The 21892-nt window shown below is 34.0% G+C and overlaps 1 protein-coding gene across 1 annotated transcript; it reads right to left on the reverse strand.

The window, feature by feature from the left end:
* Positions 1 to 9477: 9477 nt before the first annotated feature.
* On the reverse strand, positions 9478 to 13426 carry LOC145806897 (uncharacterized). Its single transcript, XM_082904748.1, has 8 exons — positions 13275 to 13426; positions 12567 to 12756; positions 11858 to 12080; positions 11506 to 11640; positions 11308 to 11397; positions 11001 to 11103; positions 10029 to 10610; positions 9478 to 9676 (listed from the first exon to the last, which is right to left on the reverse strand). Exons 1-8 carry the CDS (start codon positions 13424 to 13426, stop codon positions 9478 to 9480), a joined length of 1674 nt encoding a protein of 557 aa, XP_082760874.1.
* Positions 13427 to 21892: the final 8466 nt, after the last annotated feature.

Here is a 21892-nt window from a genome sequence, read left to right on the forward strand (position 1 = left end):
TAATTAATTTGTTATTCTGAGAACTTCTTAATCAATGAAGTGAGGGGATCAGGGGGTCAATTTTTGTCAAATATAAAGAATGATTAATTTCTCTCTTCTTTTTTTTTATAGTTAAAAGTTAATTTTTTTGACTTTTTTATTTTTTTTGTAGGAGAGGGGGTGTGTTAAAAGCTGGAAAGTGACTTTTAATTCACTTCTCAAAATAGGCCTAAAACGAACTATGTAATTTCAAAAAAAAAAAAAAATTAAAAGATATTAAACTTGTATTTGAATTATAGATTTAAAAAGAAAAAAATTATAAATAAAATGTGAATAAAATATAATTATATTTTACTCAATTATATTTTTTATTTTTCCAAATCTTTAGTTAAATTTATTATTTAAATACAGTTAAAATAAATCCACAAATAATAATTCTTCAAATTGAATTGAGGCATGTAATAATATGACACAAGCTTCGTAGAGGATTCATATGATCATTGTAGTCACGAGAGAGAGAGAGAGAGAGAGAGAGAGAGAGGTGGGGACTCGTGTGTGCTAGTGTCAAAATTTTTTTTCTTGTAACGTCCTTTTGAGTCAAATTTGAAACGCTAACGGGCACTTTTGTGGGTTGTTTTGGAAAAATAATTAAAAATTGATTTTTTTTTATAAATTTTTTAAAGATTTTTTTAAAAATATATATATAAAAAATAATATGATTCAAAATGAGTTAAAAGTTAAAAGATAACTTTTAACCATATATATAATCGAAGTGATTTGTTGCTTTTTTAACTGCTAAAGATTGAGAGCTTTAATATTGGAGTTCTAAAAAGAATTCTACTGATACGACAATGAGTGAGATCTACATGTGATATGATGTGTATATCTACATTTTTTTTTTTCTCTTGACACATCATTAGAGTTCCAAAATTAGAACTTTCTGCCATTATTAAATATGAAGTTAGTTTTGATGGTATGATAGGACATGTTGCATTTATAAAGTGTGTTTAGCGCAATAATGTGTATATCTACATTTTTTATAAAGTGTGTTTAGCGCAATAATGTGTATATCTACAATAATGTGTATATCTACATTTTTTTTTTTCTCTTGACACATCATTAGAGTTCCAAAATTAGAACTTTCTGCCATTATTAAATATGAAGTTAGTTTTGATGGTATGATAGGACATGTTGATTTATAAAGTGTGTTTAGCGCAAAGTGAATCACCTATTTCATTATCTCAGATTTCATTTGTCAATTATATATTTTAGTTAAAAAATTAAAAAATCACTATAAATTATCATGCTATTCTCTCTTTTTTATTTATTTATTATTTATAAAAAATTAAAAAATTATTAAAATAATATGTTCCGACGTCTCAGCCTCTCCAATCGGAAGACCACAAACGTTGTGGGTTTGTTTGGGAAGTGAGTTGGTTTTTTGACTTTTTTGACTATTTTAGTCTATGGCTAAAAAGCCTGGTTTGGAAAGGACTTTTGATTTTTTTAACTTTTTTATGAGAGAAAGAATGTAATAATCATAGATTGGATGTTATGTTTTGTTTTATTAAGCTAAAAAATTTATTTTATTTTTTGTAATTAAAGTAACCAAAAAAAAAATTGGCTTTTAGCTTCCCAAATGAAGCCGACGCGTGCCAGCTTAGCTGAGCAATAGCTTCACGTGTTTGTACCCTCTCAAGTCGCTTTCGGTTCACTCCGTTTTCCTGAACCGCCCCATTTTATCCAAAGAAACACTGTTTGGGAGGTTTTATCGGAGTATTTATTCTGATTCATACCTTGTCTTCATTATTACATAGTTATTGTAACCAAGGTTACATCCTTTAAATATTGTAAAATAGTTAAAGTGATTTTATTATTATTATTTTAAATTTTTAAAAAAGTAACGACTATATGTATGTGTTTTTTTTTATTATTATTTAAATTATTGAATGATGTAAGGAAAAAAATTCTATATTACAATCATGTAATTGAAAGGATCTTAATCTTATTCATTTGATGTTATACCCAAGTCTGTTTGGAAATTTAGAGGAGAAAAAAAATTAATTAAGTTGGGACAAAAAAAAAATTATAAAAGAATCATGTTTTATTTCTCTCTCTCTCTCTTTTTTTTTTTTTGACAACATGAAAATTATTATATTAATAAAACAATACCAGTACATAAATAAGAGCTTAAAGGGTCATTCCAACCAAACAACAAAATAAAAAAACAAACAACAAAAAACAAATTCACCAAAAAAAATAGCTACGATTCAGGAAAAATCACCAATCTGCTCAAAGATGTGGTATAAAAAGTTAGATCTGTTTGAAATCTGTTGTCCCCATCTACATTGTCTACATCACTGCTACCCAACTCCGCTGCCATTGTCGTCGGAGAAGAAAGTACGCCCACAATAATATGGGAGAAGGTTTGAGAGAGGAGTAAACCATTGTGGTTGTCGAAAATCTAAAAATTTATGCAAAATCGGAAGAAAATATTGTGACACCGGATTTTTCTTTTTTTAAATTTAAAATTACAATAAATAGAACTCAAAAATAAATAAATAAATAAATACATAATTTAAGAAATTGGGAATTTATCGATTAAATTATTAAAGGAATAGATTGGGAAACATCTCATATTTAAATATTTCGATAAGCAGTAAGTGATATTTTATAATTTGATCGTAAAATTTTTAAATATGAACCTAACATATAATTATACGAAAGTTTTGGGATTGTTACCATAGATATCATAACCTTTGGACTTAATAATAATAATAATAAATATATATATATATATATATATATATATATTACCCAAGGGCCAAACTCTTGGTAAAACAGGGGGTAATTCGGTGGGCCTAGAGACACGTAGCACATGCCACGCGTCATTCCATGCATGCACACACTCCATGCAATTCAACCATAAATAGAGGGACTCGGCTTCGTTTGGAAAGTAGGTTTGCTTTTTGACTTTTTTAGTTATTTTAGTCTAGGCTAAAAAGTTTAGTTTGGGAAGAATTTTTTGATTTTTTGATTTTTTTGATTTTTTTTGTGAGAGAAAAGTGTAATGATTATGAGTTGGATGTGATATTTTGTTTGTTGTGACTAAAATAGCCTATTTTGTCTTTTGTGACTATTTTAGTCAAAAAAAACCCAAAAAGCCTTTTCCTAAACAGAGGCTCAATAAACTTCAAAGAGAAATCTGAGGCTTATTCATAGTGTTCCAGTGTAGCTTCGAAGAGTGAGGGGTATAGCTGGAGTTATAGTAACAAAATTAAAAGCTAAAGGTCAATCTTAAGGTGAGTTTTATTATACCTTGAGTTACTATAATATGTTTTCTACATGTTTTAAGTTACCATAATATATTTTACGAGTGTTTTGAGTTACCACAATTTATTTTATATAATTTATGTTTTATGGTTAGGTTAATGTTTCAATTATGTGGATTATTTTCTGAACTTTATTTACTTAAATTAAAACCCATGAATATGTTTGTTTCAATTTTAGAGATTATTGATTATGACCTTGTAAACAATTATTTTCTGTAGGGCTCTTTTTTGATAAATCCTATTTGTAACTGTTTTATTCCATAAAACCCAAACTATTTCTGAATATTTCATTAGGTCCATTAATTGTAAAAAGACGAAATACCCCTCCTCCGCATCTCCTGCGTGTAACCGATTCTGCAAAAACCCATTCCCATTCTAACTATTCAATCCACAAAATTTCCAAAACAAAAACTGAATCCACGAAACTAGATTCATATCGTATCTAGTAACCCTAGATTCACATCGCCTCACCAACGTCGTCGTCGTCCACCGTCGACCGTCGACCCCAGATTCCTCTTCATCTCACCGCTGCGAAGGTTCACATCGAAAGGAGGGTGCTTCTTCGTCGTTGGATTGAGTTTATTTCATCCACTGAGAGTGACCATACCCACCCACCATGAGGAACAAAAGTAAGCAATACTATTCTCCCTTCTGCTTTACAATCATAATGTGATCACCAATGTCTACATCTACCTTCTGGTTTTCGGATTTGAATTTGTAAACATAGATGTTTTCGGAATTGATTTTGTAAACGCAGATGATGTGAACATTCCCATTAGTGTTGATTATTGGGTAAACTTACATTAGTAGACACTGATGTGATAATGCACATCAGGGTATAATGATGTGAATGTTCACATTACCGTCACTATTGATATTGTTGATTGTTGATGTCCACAGAACCTTCAAATTTCACTCAACAATGTAATGGTATATGATGTAAATATTCACATTGTTACATCAATGTCAGACTTGTTTGTGTTGTTGGGTGTTGTTTGGTGCTGTTGGTTCCACCCTTTGATTTTTAGCAAATTATAACATAATGTGACCACCTATGTAAACATTTACATTGCCCTGTAACTGTTATTGTTTTCGGAATTGATTTTGTAAATGTAAATGATGTGAACATTCACATTAGTGTTGATTACTAGGTAAACTTACACTAGTAGACACTGATGTGAACATTCACATCAGTGTATAACAATGTGAATGTTTACATTACTGTCACTGTTGATATTGTCGATTGTTGATGTCCATAGAACCTCCAATCTTCACTCAACAATGTGATGGAATATGATGTAAATATTTACAGTGTCACATCAATGTCATACTTGTTTATGTTGTTGGGTGTTGTTTGGTGCTGTTAGTTCCACCTTTTGATTTTTAGCCAATTATAATATAATGTGATCACCCATGTAAACATTTACATTGCCTTATAACTTTTGTTGTTTTCGGAATTAATTTTGCAGACATAGATGATGTGAACATTCATATTACTATACTGGGTAAACTAACATTAGTATATACTGATGTGAACATTCACATCAGTGTACAATGATGTGAATGTTGAGATTACTGTCACTGTTGATTGTTGAATGTTGTTTGGTGCTTTTGGTTCCATCCTCTGTTTTTCAACCAATTAAATGTTCTTATTTGAACACCCAGGTCTTCCTCATAGATTTGATGGCAAGCGAAAGAGAGGGGAATCCCGTGTCAAAGCCAAACCTGATCAAACAGCTGTTCCTGAAGAAGTCAACATGAAAAAAGTTAACTACCGGTCAAATTTAATTGGATTGGTCAAACTGTTAAAGGATACAAAATTTACAAGTGGCCAATTGAAGTGCCTTAGAAAAACACCGTTTTGGCCATTATTTGACTGCTTGATCAGTAATGAAGTCGACCTCAACCATTGAATGAAATATGATGATGTCATTGTACGTATAGTGCAGACATTCAGGCCATCTAGTGGGCGGTTTTACATTGGGGATAAGAACATCCAGATTTTTAGAAGCGATGTATCACTGATTTTTGGGGTGGACTGCGGCACCAAGTCGATGGACCTCTCTTATGGTGCAAAACCAACAACCGGCATCATACACCGGATATACAAGGATGTTAGTCGGTTAAGTGCTGCCAAAATACGAGAAATTCTGAGCGAAGCATTAAAGGGCACCAAGAAACAAGACAATGAAGAGGCCGCAAGATTAGTTTGCATGTATGCATGCGTCAAGCTATTCTTCTCTACGTCCGAAGAAACAATTGGATGGGCTTTCTACTCATACATGGACCCATTAGACAACATGATCGAGTATGATTGGGCTGAGAGCATCCGGGCAACCCTGATGGGTTCATTGGGCCAAAACTGTGGAAAACCAAGACGAGTCACCGGATGCGTGATGTTTTTAATGGTAAATCTCATAAAATTTATTCTATATTCAATATGAACATTACTGATGTGAATGTTCACATTACTGGGCAATGGTGTGGAAGTTGACATCAATGATGTAAATATTCACATTACTGTTCAGTAATGTACAAACGCACATTAGTAGACACTGCTGTAAACATGCACATTAGTGTAGATTGATGTGATGGTAGCACCAAAACAAATTTGGAACATTCACATAACAGAAGTGAACATTTACATTACTAGGCAATGGTGTGGAGGTTGACATCAATAATGTGAACATTCACATTACTGTTCAGTAATGTATAAACACACATTATTAGCCACTGGTGTAAACATTCACATCAGTGTTAATTGATGTAAACATTCACATTACTGGCCACTGGTGTAAATATTCACATCAGTGTTAATTGATGTTAACATTCACATTACTGACATTTATTATTTGTTTCAGTACTGGTTGTGTGAGCATACAACAATCTTACAATCCCGCAACCCTAATGTCATTCCGCGATGTGTAAAGTGGGACCTCACAGCCTTACATAGCAACATGAAGTCCATATCTTTGGCTAAGCTTGGTTTAAATGAGGTAGAAGTACAACCAAAAATATTGTGCCCATTCACATAGTAAGACAAGGAACTATCTAACTAACATAATGTCTCCAACTGCAGGTATATGGCAGCGAGCTAATGGCATCCCCAACTGAAGCGAACATGTACCATCATACAAAATTGAATGTGAAGCCCAAACCTGAGATTTTGTCAAGTGCACCAGGAAAGAAAGATGAAAGCAATGATGATGAAAGCAAAGACAGTCAACGCAGTGACGACAATGATGGATTTTCTGTCGATGCAATAGACCTGAATGAAGTTGGACATGATATCAACTCCAGCTGTAACACCCCCAATGCTGAGAGAGGTATCATCATAGCACAACCAACTGAGTCGGACATTGTGGATGTACTTATAAAAGAAAACCAAAAAGCTTGGGGTCTTGTACGACAATGGGAAGCGAAATACAAACAGTTGAAAGAATCATGGGAGTTGAGGGCAAGGGTGATTGCTGCCCTTGAAGCCAAACTATTTGACTAATCGGGCCCATCTAATATAGACATGGACATGAAGAATTGCATGGAGTGGAAAGATAAAGAAATTCAGCGGCTGACAAAGTTGGTCGTGAACTTGGAATGTGAAAAAACAATTCTTCAAGGCCTTTTTGACGATCAGTCCGTCCACATTATCACTCAAGTTGAAGCACAAAAGGCTCATGACAGCCTTAAGAAGCATCCCACTGCAGCATTGGAACACATTATCAGCCCACCATTGAGGGTAAAGCGCATCAAGCAGAAAGTAAGGAAAGAGCATCGGTTGGATGAGTTTGAATACCCTAACTTGCCTGGTCAAAAGAAATGGAAAGAGGGAGCCGAAGAGCAATCCCATGCAGTCTAAATTGCACAAGATTTAGACAAGCATCCACAGAAAAAGAAGCCAACAAAAAAAAAAGAAGTTAACCTTGAACAACAAACTGAAGGTTTGGGCCAGCATAAGCAAACTCAACAAGCAGAAGGTCCTAAATTTGCACAAGAACGACGATGATGAGTAAGTAATCTTACATATCCCCAACTGAATTTTTTTTTTCTCATGTTTAGTTCACATACATACTTAATAAATTAGATCATTTCATAAATGTGCAATGTTGACATTAACATTTTCTGTAATCACAATGCACAGGTTGCTAGTGTGGCGAAGGGACTCAAAGACTGAAGATGTTTATTTTGATGATATCATACACATCATCAAGGAAGAATCAATAACCAACAACGTATGGCAACTGTAAATGTGTACAAAACACACACACACACACACACACACACACACACACACACATACACACACACTATGAAGACACTGTAAATAATGTACTCCCACCCCTTTGTTTCTGCAGGTGATAGATGCATATGGTGAAATTTTACTTGAACTACAAGGGCTAGTCAATCCAAGTTTGGAGGATTCAGCATTCATCTTTACAAGCACATGTTTGGTAACCACTAGACTTTTGCTTTGTTTATGTTTCAATAGATTTGAATGTTCATCTCAGCATTATATGCTTATATTAAATGATAGGCAGATGTGAATGTTAACAACAACATAAAAATGACAGATGAGAAGATGCACATTGACAGATGTGAACATTAACATCATTCGCAGTGAAAATTATATGCTTATTATGTTATTAACTTAAATGATACACAAATGTGAATGCTAACAACAACATAATATAACAGTTGTGAACATTCACATCTGTAATACATTGCATGGCTGTTTCACAAATTAATAGATGTAAACATTCACATCATTCGCATCACTAATCAGTAACAGATGTGAACATTCACATCACTAATCATTAACAGATGTGAACATTCACATCAGTAACATCCCTCACATTAACAGATGTGAACATTCACATCATTCACATCACTCACCAGTAGTATATGTGAACATTCACATCACTTACATTAACAGATGTGAACATTCACATCATTCACATCACTCACCATTAGCACATGTGAACATTCACATCATTCACATTAACAGATGTGAACATTCACATCAGTAATATCACTCACCATTAGCAGATGTGAACATTCACATCATTCACATCGAACATTGATATAAATACTTTGTACATCGTTGTATGCCCTTTGTGTGCAGAAAATCATGCAAGAGTACCCCCCAACAAAAGAAACAAACTGATTGATGTACACATCAAGGAGTATCAAGGCCAGAGATTCTTAATCTTCCCAATACACGACAACTTCCACTGGACAATTGTTGTGTACGACGTGACAGAGAATGTATGGAGGCATTATAATTCGCTGCGCCCAAGAGAAGGCATACATGACCCACATATTGACAAAGCACAAATAGTGGTAAGTGACTGACACATATAATACTTGTATGATGTGTAATATTGGAACTTAGACGTATGCACTGTGTTGGTTGGTGCCTAATATGAAATTTCATTGTTGGCAGAGGGACTACATCGAGGCTTTGGTGTGCAACATTGGACCATCATCACCATTATGGACCAAATTATCAAGCCAAAATACTTCGCAAACAATCATATCAGTAGACAATCTGTCCTCAGCAAGTATCAAATTCGTAAGCCTAAAATCAATTTGTACACATGTTCCACAACCATTACCCACCTAAATTTTAAAATCTAATAAGAATTTTGCATTTTCAAGGTGGATTGTGGACCTGCATTTTGTTACATCATGAGGGCGCATGTATACCGTGAAGACATTGTTGCCAGCCTGGATCGCTTTGAATGGTGTCAAATAAGAGACTCATTAGCACACCTTTTTCTGAACCACAGAAAGACAGTGCAATGTGAAAACCTATAGGTGGGGGGTGTCCACCTATCACTGTTACCCAAATCTGTTATCCACATTTAAGACAATTTAGTGTCAATAGATTTTACATATTGGAGCAGACTAGCTTGATTGTAAATCAAGTTTATATCACTGCTTGTACAGATATTTTTCAGTCAATATATGTATATGCATTTTCAGGCCTATTTTGCGTTGGTCATGCACATTGAGATTGTATTTTTTTTTTTTGACACATGACATGATGTGAATGTTCACATCACAGAATGATCGTACATTTCTTATGTTTTAAACCATACTACATGGATATGAATATTGCTTAAAGTGTTCGTGTAACACAACATGACAGGTGTGAATATGATATTTCTTAATACAAGTCAATATTCACATCTATTAATTTGATGATGTGAATATTCATATCATAGCTTCTGATTGTTTGAATGGCAGCAACGATGTCATGAATATTCACATCTGATGAGTTGATGATGTGAATGGTTACATTGATGTAAACGTTCATGTCATCTACTTTGATACTGTTAACAGTAACAAGAAAGTGAACATTCACACTACATAAATGTTTAAAAGTTCAACCCATGTGCAATTATTCACATAATGTGATTATATTACACAAATGTGAAAGTTAACATCATGCATTCATCCAAAACACAACAATATAAATGTCAGATTGGTACCTTAAAAAATTAAAAACAAAACACAAATCAAATACTAATGCATTATTATGTTTGCCAACGCAATATAATCTTATTGCAACACAATCTTTGCCAACCGACACAATCTTATTTCATGAATATAAGAATCCAATGTAAAACACAATATTGAAATGAAAAATGTACATCCTATATCGATTTCGTGCATGATTTTCGATTATGGCTCCCCAACTTATCACATCTCCCGCACCTTATTTGCTTCATTTTCTCACCCCTTGATGGGATCCTATTCTTTTTCAGCCTTCCGGGTGGTCTTTTCACAGTTGGCGGGTATATAGTGAAGTCCGTGGGATCAAAAGGCGGCTTCTCCACCAATGGTATAGGGAATATGGCACCCGAATAGGCTGCACGACATGTCTCTACATGAAAGTAATGTTCCACACAATCATTGAGATTGTAGCGGCACTTCTGAATGGCAAAAACAACATGGTCACATGGGAATTCGTTGATTTGCCATTTGAAGTAAGAACATGTACGCCTCGCGACATCAACTGTAACAGATGGTATCGAATGAATTTCAAATACATCCTCATTGGCTTTGCTAACTTGCCAAGACCTGCTGTCATTGAACGAATCCATAAGCCTTGTTTCGAATGTAGGACAAATAAGCTCATTCCATTTGTTTGCTTGGTCACGCTGTGCAGACATTGGCCGCATCAACTGAGTACTAATTGTGTCCACCATTTGAGTGATAGGAAGATTACGTGCTTCTTTAATCCAGTTATTAAATGATTTCATCGCATTGGATGTCATCTTCCCATAACGCATGCCCCTGCACAACATCACAAACATTGTACAATACGAAATTTAACAGGTCTGAACATTCATGTTGACAGATGTGAACATTAACATCATTCCCAGTGAACATTATATGCTTATTATGTTGTCAACGTAAATGATAGACAGATGTCAATGTTAACAACAACAAAATATGATAGGTGTCAACATTCAAATCTGTAATACATTGCATGACTGTTTGACAAATTAACAGATGTGAACATTCACATCATTCACATCAGTCATCTTTAGCAGATGTGAACATTCACATCATTTACATTGAACATAAAACACAATAAGAAGATTGTTACCATTCTAAACTGAAAATTCACATCGCTACCATTCTAAAGTTCACAAATGGAACACCTTACGAAACTATTATTACCTGAAGTATGAATTTGCCCAGTGCTCAGGTGCCAAGTTCTTGAAAAAATTATGAGCTCGTTGTTTACCCTCCTCTTTTAATTTTGCAAGCTTTTCATGAAACCCTACCACAGTTGGTTCGTAAACACAGTCACCCAAACTACTTATTAGGTGATCCCTGAATCCATTATCAATTCCTTTCATCCGGTCTCTTAAATTGCTCTTCAAGTGTTGTAAGCAATAACCGTGATGAGCCGATGGGAACACCTTTGGCATAGCTTCTAACAGACCGAGATTACGATCTGAAATAAAAGTAATCTGGCGCTTACCATCAACAACCTTCTCAAGTTCATGTAAGAACCACGACCAATTGGCTGTGGTCTCTGAATCAACAATCGCAAATGTAACAGGAAACAGACCTACAACACAACACCAATACACAACTGTTCACAATATTTCAAAGTGAATAGAAGACAGTATAAACGAAACAGGTCATGTGAATGTTTATATCTACATTGCACTATTACTATTGTTATTTTTGGATTCGGGTTCGTAAACATCAACGATGTGAACATGCACATTAACGACCATTAATAATTCATTGTTGATTGTTGAGTCATTGATAATGTGAACATTCACAATAATATTCATTAATGGATCAACTGACATTAGTATATACTGATGTGAACATTCACATCAGCATATACTAATGTGAATGTTCACATTACTGTCATTAGCAGACATAGATGTGAACATATACATCAGTGCATACTAATGTCAATGTTCACATTACTTATAATTTCTCAATCACTCATTTGTCCAGACTATGCTGCAGAGAATGAATATTGGCATGAGTAGACAGCTAAAAAAAATACTAACCATTATTTCCATCTTTCGCCGTTGCCGCAAGTAGCTGACCTTTGTACTTTCCTTTGAGGAATGCTCTATCCATGAATAATAAAGGCCGACAAGAATTGAACCCAGAAATACACGTAACGAATGACACAAAAAAACGACAAAATTGTTGACTACTCGCATCATAGTCAATATTGACATAACTCCCCGCATTGTACCGCATCACAGCATCCGAATACCACCGCAGCTAGTCAAACGATAATGAGTGATCACCATGAATACTAGCCTTTGCTTTCTCCACACCCAACCGTACGACATGGTAACTCACATCTAGCCCATAATCCCTTTTCAAAATAGTCACCACCTCACACGGCCGAGTCAACAGCTTGTCCCTCACAATTTCAGATATGGTACTCGATACCAAATCCGAACTAACTCGCAGATTCTTCGATGTTCGGACATCCGTACCACAACTATGCACGTCACTAAACCTCTTAATGTAGAAAAAACCATTTGCTCATTGTGCTCTACAATGTATATCCCACAAGCAACCTCTCTTCTCACGCATCGCACACATAGCAGTAACTCGTGTTGTCTCGTTCTTGACATATGTAAACTGAAAGCCACATTGGATGGCATACTTACATAAAACATCACGAAATTCTTGTGCACCTCCAACAAGCCGTTGTTCCACATGCGTAATACCATTTGCCCAAGGGGCTGACAACAACACTTTCTCCTTATGGTGGCAAAATCTTCGTAGTGCATCAATATCTTCCTCAACCCCCACACGCAGAGATCCTGAGCTACTTGACTGACCAATATCACTTTTCAACTCAACCACAACTTCTACATGTTGTACCGCCATTGATTTAGCAAGCAGTAACATGTTCTGAAATTCTTCCTCATTATCCAAATCACACCTATTAATCCCAGGTAACCGACATAACAATGAAATAGAACCAGCAGACAACTCCCCCCATTTTTTACACAAACAGTCCACCAAACATGAATAACACAATGCGGGCATCATTTATTACAGTGGTACTGTAACCATATGTACACACCAACATCATAAAGGTATCCATCTCCTGTAAAAATACAACACAACAATCAACAATAAGCCAAACCGATATGAAAATTCACATTGTGCAACAATTAGATGAATACGTGTACAGTTCAAGTGTTAAATCCATAATTCACATTAACAAGATGTGAATATTCACATTGATACATATACTCTGAATTATATCACCCACACAAAACCTCATTAAGCAAACATCAAAGTAAAGTGAGAACATCTACATTATTCACATAATATTAACACGATGTAAAAATTTACATTGACACATATACTCTGAATTATAGCACCCACATAGAGCCTCATTAAGCAAACATCAAAGTAAAATGCAAACATCCACATTCTTCACGTAATACTAACATGATGTAAACATTCACATTGTTCCACAAACTCTGAATTATAGCAGATCCACATTCATCACTAATCTGATGACCTCCCCTCCACAGGACCACAATGTAAACATTTACATTGATCCATATACTCTGAATTATATCACTCGCACAGAGCCTCATTATGGATACATCAAAGTAAAACGAATATTATAACATTCTTCACATAATCTGAATGACCTCCCCTCTACAGGACCACGTATGATGCATGTAATTGAAAAAACAGAGCATCTGATCCATCCTACAAATCAAAACATAAAGTGAACATGTATTCATAACCAAAATGATACTAACCTTAATCATGCAATCCTACAATTGTCTAGAAACTCGAAAGTAACCGCTTTGAAGTAGTTATACTCCAGAAAATGTGAGAACTGAACAATATGAAATTCGTCGTCTTCACTTGAAAATCACCAAACCAGAGCAACAATGAAACCCTAGCACATCAAAGCCTCAGAATGATAGAACGATAGAATGCAAGATAAAAATGTATCCATTTGAATTAGAATGATAAAAACTGCCAAAACTGAATCATGAAATCACAAGAACGTGCTATGTATTAACACAGTGTATATATATATATATATATATATATATATATATATATAAGGGCATAATAGTCTATGTAAAAATATAAAATTAGAAAAATGGACTTTATGGAATAAAAAGAAAAGTATATGAGACTAATCAGGTTATAATATTCCTTTGTGGACTTGATGGGTTATAACAACTCTAAGATGAATTTATCAATAAAAATCCCTTTTTTGTAAGTACCATTAAGGGAGTCTCATGCCTTAGGGGTCTTAAATAACCATAGGCCCCTGTTTGACCACTTTGTGGTCCCCTATTTGTCATGGATCCATTGACCCCTGTTCTAATTGTTACTCTAGTGACTCTTGTTCTGTTCTGTTCTGCATCGTGGTTATAGTACTTATTTCAGTTTCTGCCACTTAATTAATTTGTATATTCAACTCAAATTATGTTAATGTTTTAGCTTAAATAACAATCCATGGCTATTTTGTGCCCCTACACTCACAGTATAATATTTCTCACTCTGCTATGTGCTTATAGCTGTTACCCCTTTCAGGTGACGAGGTTTGACGGGATCAAGATGGAAAATGAATCGCTGTGTTGTTTTTTTTTTTTTTATATTTCTTTTTAAGATTTCTATCTTTTTATTATCAGACTCTTGTAACACATTGAAGCTCAAATAACTATGTTTGTTTCCTTTTAAATAAGCATTTGGTACCCAATTATTTTATTTTAATTTATTTAATTTATCCGCTTGCTCTACGACTACAAAAATTATTTTAATTATTTAATTTTTATCTTGTTACGACGCCGAGTCTTTGGGTATCGGGTTTGGGTCGTGACAAAAATTCTCAAAACTCCTATTTCGAACATAAAAAGTCTAGATCTACACTTTAAAAATATAAAATAAGTCACCAAAATGTCACCAGAGTACCGCCGGAGTATCGCCAGAAATCACCAAAAAGAGGGGCTTTGCTCTCTCTCCCTTTGGACCTCATTTCTTACTTTCTTAAATAAACATGAGAGAAAAAATAATTATATTTCTTTCTTTCTTATCTTATCCAACAAGAGTTGGGCTTACTTTTTTTAGTTAAAAAATTAATTTATTAGCTAAAAATAAGCTTAAAATTAGTTTATATTAAAAAAATGAATTTATTTGGTACATTAATTTTTTTTTGACTTTTTAATGATTTTTTAGAGTTAATAAAGTGATTTTTTTATGTTTGCTAATTAAATTTAATAAAACGATTTTTTTAGTCAGAAACAAAGGAAACCTTAAGTTTATGTTTGGTTGAGGGATTTAGAAAGAAAAGAAAAAAAAAGTGTGTGAAATTAAAAAATATAAATATACTTTATTCACATTTTACCTCCTTTTTTTTTTCTCTCTCCTTAAAAACAAAATAAAGTAATCAATATCACATACTAATATTAAATATTTTGGGAAATGATTTGTAGCCCTAAAATCCTCACCCCTAATCCCCCTAATTTCCATTTCTGGCAACTGTTTCCTTTTTTTTTTTTTTCTTTACTTAATATGGAAATTAGGGGGATTAGGGGGATGTTTTTTAGGGGGATGTAGCATGACCCAAATATTTTATGTAGGAAAAGTGAAGTCATGTATTGCGAAATCTGGCTCGAACAATGACTAATGAAATGTATAGAGACAAATGATCTGATGAATGAACAGACTTAATATAAAATATAAAATAAAAAAAAATAAAAAAAACATATTTGTTAATCTTCTGAACAATGCAAGAGGATAACTAATACATTTGACATCACTTCACCTTACAACAATTCGGTATTTAATTATTAAAAAATAAAAAAAAACAAAAAAAAACAACAACACTGGTGTTATCGCAAACCTTGTATGAACTAGTTATGTTGTCGGCTGAGTAACTTAGAACCCAAACCTTGCATGAACTTTACACTTTCCTTGTGTCAAACTTTGGTCCAGTCTGACTCTATGATGTAAGTTCTGTTGGAAAAATGGTGTAATATAGGTTTATTTTGGATCATCTTTGAGCCTAAAATAGAGTGGGCCCCAAATGTCTTTTGGGGTGGGTCCGAAAAGGTAACGTGTTCCTTGTTGCGTGGCAAGTCACACGGTGAAGATGGTTCGTGAAAACCATTTATGAGTGAATGGGAACTTGACGTCGTTTCGGGTTCGTGAAATGGACATTTAAAGATTTAAATGTGAGTTTCCTTACAATAGGGTTGTCCCACATTGAAACTTTAAGAGAGTTTTTTTTGTGTATATAAGCTCTAGACTAGAACACAAGTTTGTAGAAGGGAGGAGTTATGTTCAAAATGAATCTTAGCCCAAACCACCCCACACGTGCCGCCGTTGTCCGTCCGGCTGGGCCGTGCCGGACGCGGTTGTGGATCAGGTCGGCTCTAATATTAATTTATTTGAAATTAAATTTAAATTTTTTACCAAAATTAAATTAATTTTCTATCTAAATTTATCTCCTTCAGTCCGAAATTCCTCAACAGATTAAAACTGTTTTTCAGTTATTTAACTTCCAGAAACTGCCTAGCAGTTAAATCTGTTTGAATTTTGAAGTATACATGTTCAAACAAGTTCATACCTGTTTGGTTCCTCACAGCACCTGTTAGATTCAAAATTACACCTGTTTGGTCCTATTTATACCTGGGCTGTTCTAGCATTTTCCACATCCGGAAAATAGTCTGGAAAACTTATTTTTTCTGTCTAAGTTTGCTTTTTAGTTGCATTATTCTTCATATAATTTTAGAGAAAAAAATAAAGAGAGTATAGAACATAGGTTTTAGTTCGCCGGATAAATTTGTTTAGAGTGCTACTACAAATTTGTGAAGATCATTGTATCTTGAGAGATAGATGCCACATAACCGTAAGCACCGTAACGGGACAAATTTGTCTTAAGGACAGAGTGTCATACACTCGACTTGGTCTTTTATTTTTCATTCGGTTCTATAAAATAAATTCTGTAAGTTATTTATTTTATTTTGTTTGATTTAGTTTCAATTTATTTTATTTACACAGAAGATTGTTCCAACAATCTTAAGGCAGATTCGAATTATTTTGTTCACAGAATTTTTCGTTTGTTTCCCTTTCTCTTTTTTCTTTTTCAAAAATTATTTTCTGTGGATTTACAAAATAATATTCTGGTTGGAAAAACAAATAGTGATTATATATTATTTGACAGATAATAGTAATATACTGTCTATTTTCTTTGACAACAAGTAGTAATATACTGGTGTCATTAACAATTCAGAATATTTATTTGTGAAATTTTTTCAGAAATTAATTTTGGTTTTCAGAAATTATTTCTGAGTGTTCATTAATTAAAATTCTGTTTTAGTGTTTTAATTATTGAAGTATTACAGAAATTTAATTTTTTGTGTGGAATTAATTTAGTTAAATACAATTTTATTTTATTTCTAAATTAATTGAAAAATAAAAGTTACATTTCTTGTTTCTTTTATTTTTGCAGAATTTAATTCTGTGAATTTGGTTTAATTTTCTGTGTAGTATAAATTCTAATTATAATTTTGTTTTATAATTTAGAATTCATGGCCACTGAAACTATTGCCCAAACAAGTACTAGTGTAGTGGCTGCAATTGCGCCAACCCCCTCTCCTGTGATGACAGTACCGGTAAATCACAGTGAGAAGCTAGAAAAGTTCTCTGGAACTGATTTTAAAAGATGTCAATAGAAGATGTTGTTCTATCTTACAACTCTGAACCTGGCTCGTTTTCTTCGTGGGGATGCTCCTATTTTGAAAGAGGATAAAATCGACCGCCAAGTGGTTGCTGCAGTCGATGTGTGGAAACATGCTGATTTCCTTTGCCGGAACTACATCTTGAACAGACTTGACAACACATTATACAATATCTACAGTCCTATCAAGACAACAAAGGAACTTTGGGAGTCTTTGGAGAAAAAATACAAAATGGAAGATGCCGGCTCAAAGAAATTTGTCGTTGGAAAATTCCTGAATTTTGTGATGGTTGATTCTAAGACTGTGCTCAGCCAAGTTCAAGATCTCCGACTCATTCTGCATGACATTCACGCAGAGGGCATGTCTCTCAGTGAATCCTTCCAAGTTGTAGCCTTAATTGAGAAATTACCACAAGGCTGGAAGGAATTCAAGAACTACCTCAAACACAAGCGCAAAGAAATGTCTTTGGAAGAATTAATTGTGCGTTTGAGGATTAAGGAGGACAACCGCAATTCTGAAAAGCGGGCTGGTAGGCATCTTATGAAGTCTAAGGCAAATGTGGTGGAACATGCTTTAAAAACCAAGAAACGGAAGTCTTTTGTAGAAAGTTCATCACAAGGCTCTAAAGGGGGGAAAATAAAAAGTACAAGTTTAATGGCAAATGCTACATCTGTGACAAAGAGGGACATCGGCCCAAAGATTGTCGTAGCAAAGGCAAAAGTAAAGGAAGAACAAGCAAGAAGCCTGCTCAAGCCCACATAACTGAAGTGGACAAAATTTCCAATGGTGTAGATGACATTAATTTTTCTGCAGTTGTTTCCGAAGCAAATCTTGTCGAAAATTCTAAAGAATGGTGGTTGAACACTGGTACTACTCGCCACATCTGTGCCGACAAAAAGATGTTCACATCTTATTCTACAGTGGATAATGGTGAACAACTTTTTATGGGCAACTCCTCAACTTCCAAAGTTGAAGGACAAGGAAAGATTGTACTCAAGATGACATCTGAAAAGGAACTTACTCTCAATAATGTGCTGCATGTACTGGACATTCGCAAGAATCTTGTTTCCAGATCTTTGTTGAGTAAGAATAGGTTTAGGCTAGTGTTTGAAAGTATAAATTTGTACTTACTGAAAATGAGATGTATGTAGGAAAATGTTACATATCTGATGGCCTTTTCAAGATGAATGTACTGACCGTTGTACCCTTAGTTATTAATAAAAGTACATCTTCTTATTACTTGCTTGAGTCTTCAAATTTATGACATGGTAGACTAGGACATGTTAATTATGGATCTTTGCGTAGATTAATTAATATGGAATGTTTACCTAAATTTGACATTGATTTAAATCATAAATGTGAAATTTGCGTTGAAGTAAAATTATCCAAAACTCATTTTCATTCAATTGAAAGAAGTACGAAACCACTTGAATTAATTCATAGTGACATTTGTGATTTTAAATCAATTCAAACTAGAGGTGAGAAAAAATATTTTATCATTTTTATAGATGACTATACTAGATATAGTTATGTTTATTTTATTCGAACCAAGGATGAAGCTTTGGAAACTTTCATTCAATATAAGAATGAAGTTGAAAATCAACTTGGTAAGAAAATCAAAAAGCTAAGAAGTGATAGAGGTGGTGAATATGAATTACCTTTTGGTGAGTTTTGTAAAGAACATGGAATAATTCATCAAACCACCGCTCCTTACTCACCTCAGCAAAATGGAATTGCTGAAAGGAAAAATAGGACTTTAAAAGAAATGATGAATGCCACGTTAATAAGTTATGGATTACATCAGAACTTGTGGGGGAAAGCAACACTATCTGCTAATTATATACTTAATAAAATATTCCGAAAGAAATTGTATCAAACACCTTGTGAATTGTGGCATGAAAGAGTACCATCTATAAATACTTAAAAGTATGGAGGTGTTTGGCTAAAGTGGCTATTCCTAGTCCTAAAAAAACTAAGATAGGTCCTAAAACCATTAATTGCATTTTCATTGGTTATGCCAAGAATAGTAGTGTATATCGGTTTTTGATTCATAAATCAGAATATTCTGAAATGCATGTAAATACTATTATTGAATTCCGGAATGCATCTTTCTTTAAACATGTATTTCCAAATAAGACTGGACAAGAGACTAGTAACAATAAAAGATCTCATGATACTATTACTAGTCAGGATCAAGAACATCATCAAGAACAAGAGCAAGAGTTAGATCAAAATGAGGAAGAGGAACCTAGGCGCAATAAACGTACTAGAACCTCAAAATCTTTTGGTCCAGATTTTCTAACATTTTTGTTAGAAAATGAGCCTTTAACTTTCAAAGAGGCTATGTCCAGTCCTGAGGCTTCTTTATGAAAAAAAGCTATCAATGGTGAAATTGAATCCATCTTGCAAAATCACACTTAGGAATTGGTGGATTTGCCACCAGGTTGTAAACCTCTTGGGTACAAGTGGATTTTCAAAAGAAAAATGGAAGCGAATGGATCAATTGACAAATTCAAGGCTAGACTTGTGGTCAAAGGTTTTAGACAAAAAGAAAGTCTTGATTACTTTGACACATACTCACCGGTTACTAGAATAACATCCATTAGAATGCTAATTGTCATTGCATCTTTATACAATCTAGAAATTCATCAAATAGATATGGAAACCACTTTCTTAAATGATGAGTTAGATGAAGAAATTTACATGGAATAACCAGAAGGTTTTTTTGTTTCAGGAAAAGAAAAGAAAGTGCGTAAATTGGTTAACTCATTATATGATTTAAAACAGGCGCCAAAGCAATGGCATGAGAAATTTGACAAGGCAATGATGTCAAATGAATTTAAAATTAATGAGTGTGACAAATGTGTTTATGTTAAAAACACAGACAAAGGTTATGTCATTATATGTCTTTATGTGGATGATATGCTCATCATAGGTAGTAATAATGACATGATTAAAATTACCAAGAAAATGTTGAATAAACATTTTGACATGAAGGACATGGGCATTGCTGATGTAATTCTTGGTATGAAAATTACCAAAACATTAGAAGGTTATGCTTTGTCACAATCTCATTACATTGAGAAAATATTTGACAAATTCAACAAAGATGATGATCATCTTGCTAGAATACCTGTAGATGTTAATTTGTTTTTATCTAAGAATGTACATGAAAGTATTTCTCAATTAGAGTATACCCAAATTATTGGAATCTTAATGTACTTGATAAACTGCACACTCCCAAATATAGTTTATACAGTAAGTAAATTAAGTATATATACGAGTAATCCAGGAATAGAACACTGGAAAACTATTATAAAGGTTCTAAGATATCTCCGATTTACTCGTAACATTGGGCTGAATTATACTAGATATCCAGCAGTACTTGAAGGTTACTGTGATACAAACTGGATATCGGATACTAGAGACTCAAAGTCCACTAGTGGGTATGTCTTTACTCTTGGTGGGGTGGGGCGGCCGTATCTTGGAAATCTTCCAAACAGACTTGCATAGCTAGGTCTACTATGGAATTTGAATTCATAGTTTTAGATAAAGCTGGGGAAGAAGCAGAATGGCTTTGCCACTTTCTTGAAGATATTCCAATATGGCCAAAACCGGTGCCTGCTATATGCATACATTGCGATAGTCAATCAGCAATAGGTAGAGCATAGAGTTATATGTATAACGGTAAGTCACGATACATACATCATCGACATAACATATGAGACAACTACTCTCTAATGGAATTATTTCCATTGAATATGTGAAGTCTAAAGACAACATAGCGGGAATGGGACTAAAGCCTATTAAATAAGAGTTACTACAACGGCAACCCAACCTAGCTGACTGGAGGTCCCAAGATCTAGGTTCAAAGGGACAATCGAGTTGTATAAGACTCAGAAGGATTACTGGGGAGTCTAACTCCTACCCATTTTTATGATGAAATAGTGATGTTTGCAGCGTTTTAGGTTAAGTAAAATTTTAATGATTTTTATATCTAGGTAAACCTAGTGGAGTATGGCAGGATACTCTTTATAAGAATCACCTATGTGAGTGTGAATTGGGCCGGTTCTATGAGATTTGTGAAGGGCTACAATTCTCTAGAGCACTCATAAAAGATCAGGTTGTTTAGGGCCAAAATGAATACAATAGTGAAAACTAAACTGTGTCTGGGTATATACTATGTGAGTTCTATTGTGTTGGTTTACACAAACGGCTGAACAGTTCAAGACATCATGTTCACTGGTTAGCTAGTAAATCCGATAGTATCTCACAAGGGAAGGTTCAAAGCCAAAAGTTACCTATCCTTTACAGAATATTTCCAATTTCTATACTCTCTGTAATTAGATCATA

This window comes from Camellia sinensis, chromosome 14 (genome assembly GCF_055761805.1).
Source record: "Camellia sinensis isolate YWXY chromosome 14, ASM5576180v1, whole genome shotgun sequence".
NCBI classification, from domain to species: Eukaryota; Viridiplantae; Streptophyta; class Magnoliopsida; order Ericales; family Theaceae; genus Camellia; species Camellia sinensis.